The sequence below is a fragment of the Salvia hispanica genome, chromosome 6 (assembly GCF_023119035.1).
Source record: "Salvia hispanica cultivar TCC Black 2014 chromosome 6, UniMelb_Shisp_WGS_1.0, whole genome shotgun sequence".
NCBI lineage: Eukaryota > Viridiplantae > Streptophyta > Magnoliopsida > Lamiales > Lamiaceae > Salvia > Salvia hispanica.
The window spans coordinates 27,548,964-27,554,243 of record NC_062970.1 but is presented as its reverse complement, the minus strand read 5'-3'; the positions used below and the strand labels follow the sequence as shown (position 1 = coordinate 27,554,243).

The 5,280-nt window shown below is 33.5% G+C and overlaps 1 protein-coding gene across 1 annotated transcript; it reads left to right on the top strand.

The window, feature by feature from the left end:
- The first annotated feature begins 1,941 nt into the window (after positions 1-1,941).
- Positions 1,942-2,678, top strand: LOC125195051 (protein FAR1-RELATED SEQUENCE 5-like). Its single transcript, XM_048093255.1, has 2 exons — positions 1,942-2,199; positions 2,358-2,678. The coding sequence occupies exons 1-2, from the start codon at positions 1,942-1,944 to the stop codon at positions 2,676-2,678; spliced, it is 579 nt and encodes a 192-aa protein (XP_047949212.1).
- Positions 2,679-5,280: the final 2,602 nt, after the last annotated feature.

The window sequence follows — 5,280 nt, the reverse complement described above, 5'->3', positions numbered from 1 at the left end:
TGCATTTAAATGTTTGTAAAACATCTTATAAATGCACAAGCAAACACAATGTAATAATAATAATGATTCTATTCGTGCGAGACTGCTCGAATAATACTGAATCGGGTTAAAAGTGGATTGTAGAGTTTTACGTATTCAAGCAAGATTCTATTCGCGTGAAACTGCTCGAAACATGCTTTTCAGTATACCAAACCTAACACTCCTCCAATTAGCTTTTAACTAATTAAATTAAACCCAATTTAATATAAGCTTATAATTGGAATATTACGAGCAGCCACTACAGAAGTAATATTGCACTCCCCATCCAAATCCGAAATTATAAGTATTTCGGGTTTCCATTACTTGATATTTATTTCCCGCGCTTAAGATAGAAACATCCATTAATTAATTATTGTATGCTATGGACTTAATTAATTAATATCTTATATATTCCAAGAGAGGACTCAGTAAGAAAATCTTATTTATTATTCATAGAGTAATTAAACTCCAACTAGCTAGGTTCCGAATAATAAAACCTTATTTCAAGCTTCTCTTGAGGATGTTATCAAACGAGACTCACCTCACGCACGATTCAACATAATAGCAATCCTAGCAACGCTAGATATTAATCACCACTACCCAATATACCAGGCTTATTGGGTTGCGAAAAACCCGCACCATTTGGCAAGTCAAAATAGTGCATAATCAATACCGTATGCTCAATGCTAACGTACATTGATTAAGAAATAATAATTTACAAGACCTCGTCTTTCAGGAGATAGCATAAAGACTGTCTCGCTGTTAGATCATCCTATACCACACCAACGTCATCTTAGTTCAGAACTGACCGTGTTACCTTAAAGTGAACGACGCCCACAACCGGTCTACTGAAACAAAGACTTAGACTTTGTTAAGTTACTTATACATTTAAACATGTAATAAGCATCCATTAAATGTAAAACATAACAACATTATGACAAAAATAATCTGTTTATTCCTTCTGGAAAATAAAATAAGAGTTTTAACAGTATTCAATCACTCGAAAGGTGATTTCTTGTATACAAAATCTAACATGCAGTAGAGAAGGTCAGAAGAAAAGGGTTTAGGGTTTAGGGTTTAGGGTGATTCATGAGGCTGAATCGCAACATTGATCTAATGCATCAGAAATTTATATTAGATTGTGCAAGTGCAAACATAGGTCCTACGTTGACTTTTAAGTTGCTGAATGAGGTTCTTGGTGGGCTGGATTATGTTGGTTGTACGGTTGTAGAAGTTCGAATCTATAGGCGCGACTTGAGAGCATTTACTAATGGGGCAGATGCACAAATAATACTTAATGAAATGAGCCGAAAGAAGGAGAATTGTCCGGCATTCACTTATGATTTTGAGGTGAACTCCAAAGATAGGCTCACTCGTCTTTTCTGGTGTGATCCCATTGCTAAGAAGAATTTCCATCTCTACGGTGATATAGTATCGTTTGACACAACCTATTCAACTAACAGGTATGAAGTATGTTGTTTATAGTAAAATGATTATTGATGTGATCAACTTGCATATGCATAAAACATTTACTGTATTAATGCAATAACTTTATAGAAGGTACTAGTAACTGTCAATAATGAATTAATAGTCTACTGGAATGATGTGAGTGCATAAGTATTTAGAATTCTTAGTTGAATGTAGTAAAACTTCGACAAGATGAAGTATTTACCTAACAGAATGAACTAACTTATAATGCATGTACTGCATGACATTTATTGGATCTTTTTGATCAATCGATTTAATGCAGGTACTGCATGATATTTGCACCGTTCACAGGAAAAGACAACCATGGAAGACCTGTAACATTTGGTGCAGGCTTATTATATAAAGAAAATGTCGATTCTTTCTCATGGTTGTTTGAACGTTTTGTCAAATGCATGGAATCTGCAACAAAATTGATCATTACATCAGGATTTGGGGATGAAGGTTGTTGTGGAAAGAGTCCTTGTTGATACAAGACATCGATGGTGCATGTGGCACATCATGTTTAAAGTTGTGGAAAAGTTACCAAAGAGTCAACTTGGCAATGAAGATTTGAAAAAGGAGTTAAACAGTTGTGTTTGGTCTGAGTTGATAGAGCCTGAAGAATTTGAAGAATCCTGGAATAATGTAATGGAAAAATATGGGCTTAAGGACAATGAGTGGTTTTCCTCTATGTTTGACTCACAAAAATATTGGGTACGCATCTTCCTTTGGAAACATATTTTATGTCTGCTGAAATATATTTGCCTTTAAATGAAGTATTTTAATTACTTGATGAACTACAAGTTCCTGCATATTTTAGGGATTTTCTAATGAGTTCACTGATAAAGACCACATCTATATCTGAATCTCAGAACATATTCTTCAAGAGGTACTCCAAGTCTCGATCTAATCTTGTTGAATTTCTTATGTATTACAATAATGCATTGGATGGCCAAAGGAGCAACAATAATAGCCTTGAATACTTGGATTTTAACACAATTCCAACTTTGAAAACAAATTCGGCTCTTGAGAAGCATGCATCAACAATTTATAGTGACAGTGGTTTCAAACTAATTCAGAGTGAGATTGAGGAAGCAGTCGATAATGTCACTATGGTGACAGTGTCAACCGTTGGTGAGAATGAGATTTATGTGGTTAATGATAAGTTCTCAAAGAACTGGACAATTTCATAGTCAATTTCTTGTGATTCATATGCATGTGGTTGTAAGATGTTTGAGAGGCTTGGGCTCGTTTGCACTCACATATTTTAGGTCTTGAGAAACAAAAAATTAAAGTTAGTCCCTTATGTCTTACATGGAGGACGCTGGTTGAAGTCTATATTTGTCAAGCCTGTGCATTTTGGTTTTGATGATAATATTGAATCATTTATTGCTGTGGATGAGACGAAGCAGGAATACATGGATATACATGTAGATTTTTATGATATCGCATGGCTTATTGAGGGAGATGGTGGTTAAATTCGTGCATTTAGACATATTATGGCTGAAGGGAAAAAAGAAGTACTTGGTGAGCGAAATGTATTGTCTACAAGTGAAAAGAGACAGATGATTGAGAATTTTTATGGCTCAGAAGTTCCTAGTGAAATAGAAGTTCATCCACCTGATGTTGTCAGCACCAAGGGTTCTGGTCGACGTCTTTCACGCCTTGAGAGAAGAAATAAGAGAGTTGTCGAAGCCTGGTCGGAAATGTGGCAAATGTGGCGAGATTGGTCAGCATGATTCAAGGATTTGTGACAAGATACAGGAATTGAAGAAGAAGAAAAAGAGGAAACAACAATGTTGAGGCTTGTTGTTCTGTTCTGTAACAGTAGTTCTGTTCCGTCGTTTATTACTTCAGTGGGATATGTTTTGTTCTTCATTTTTTAAGTTCAGTACTTCAGACCCGTAGTTTCTTATTTCATTTACACTTTGAATTTGAATTAGTTTAAACTTTTTATGAAAACAGATCATTAGCTTATTAATTGATATGAGGTTATTAGATCATTAAATAGAATATTTAGTTCATTTATATGTGAAAATAACACAGCAGTTAAATTTAAACCATAAACCCATACAACGCAGTAAATAGATACTTCATAATAAAAGTTTGATACTTCATTATTATAGATTTTCACTTCATTATTACTCCCTCCGTTCCATAGTAAATGGAGGCAAAACTTTTCGGCACGGAGATTAAGAAAAATTGTGTTAGGTGAGTTAAAGTAAAGAGAGAATAAAGTGAAAAATGAAAAAGGTAGAGAGATGAAGAGAGAAAAAAGTAAGAGAGAGTAAAGTAGGTGTGGGAAAATGTGTTGACTTTTACTAAAAAGGGAAATGACTCTATTACTATGGAACGGGCGGAAATGGAAAAACGCCCCTATTACTATGGAACAGAGGGAGTATAATTTATTACTTCATTCTACAAATTAACTACCCAATGAATTATATCTATTATCCATTGCGACATTTAAATCTAATATAGAACAACATTAATAAGCGAAGTACTTTATTTTGAATTGCTCAAAACATATCTATGTATATTTCAAAACTTAATCTGCTAAAATCTTCATTTGTATGTGCAAATAACACAACAGTTAAATTTAAACCATAAACTCATACAACGCAGTAAATAGATACTTCATAATAAAAGTCTGATACTTCATTATTATAGATTTCCACTTCATTATTATAATTTATTACTTCATTCTACAAATTAACTACCCAATGAACTATATCTATTATCCAATGCGACATTTAAATCTAATATAGAACAACATTAATAAGCGAAGTACTTTATTTTGAATTGCTCAAAACAGATCTATGTATATTTCAAAACTTAATCTGCTAAAATCTTCATTTTTTCTTTAAATATGCTGCAATCATTTTCTCAACATCTATTACATGGCTATTGCTTTCCTCCTCATAGTATGCTACTGTAACTTGTTTGTTGTTGAAGCTTGTATGGTTGTTATTTGCTAACATCAATGATGAGCAATATTTGGCCCTCAAGCTCTGGAGCACACCCGAACTTGATTTTTTTAAGCCACAGTTCCAGCAACCTTCACGCTCACCCTTGTATGTTTCCATGTGGCGCATTAGAAATACTCCACAGTCTTCAACATTTTCATAAGTTCTCCATGGCATTTTGAATCTCTGTATTTTAGCATTGGATATTGTCTTGCACTGTTTGTGAAGACCAATGTTGGTGAGGAAGTGACAAAAATATGATCTCTGCATGTATAATAAAATATATGTTATTTTTAGTTGTGTATCATATGTAAGTGTAATAAAATTAAATCATATGTGAAGAATACAAATGTCACTATAATTGGTTGTAAGATCATTGTCGTCGCCATTTTCAGAGTTATCTAGTACATCAATTCCATTTCTTTTGAAGCAAAAGCAAATACCATAATAATGCTCATTCGCACATATGGGGAAAAAGACCTATGTAATGAAGTAAAAGATCACACGAATGAAGTAAAAAACTGGGAGAATGAAGTATTGTTAAATATCTGAAGAATATGAAACAACACAGCAGCTGAGTTTATTCCTAAAACCCTAAACCCATACAAAACAGTAAATAGATAGTTCATATTTAGAGTCTATTACTTCACTATTAAGTTTTATTACTTCATTTTGGCAATTAACTACTTCATAGGTTTATACAGTATAGCTTTAACTTCATTTTTTCAAATTACTACTTCATAAAAAATTAAGATACTTCAGAATGATGCTTGTACCGTGTCCACATGTTCCCATTTGAAATTCGGTATTTCCTTCACCTCTCTGTCCA

Bases quoted from the DNA above. Each gene is read 5' to 3' on its own strand.
- LOC125195051 (XM_048093255.1), top strand. From the start codon at position 1,942: ATGAAGGTTGTTGTGGAAAGAGTCCTTGTTGATACAAGACATCGATGG. The intron at 2,200-2,357 runs GTACGCATCTTC...TCTGAATCTCAG, and splicing joins TTGACTCACAAAAATATTGG to AACATATTCTTCAAGAGGTA.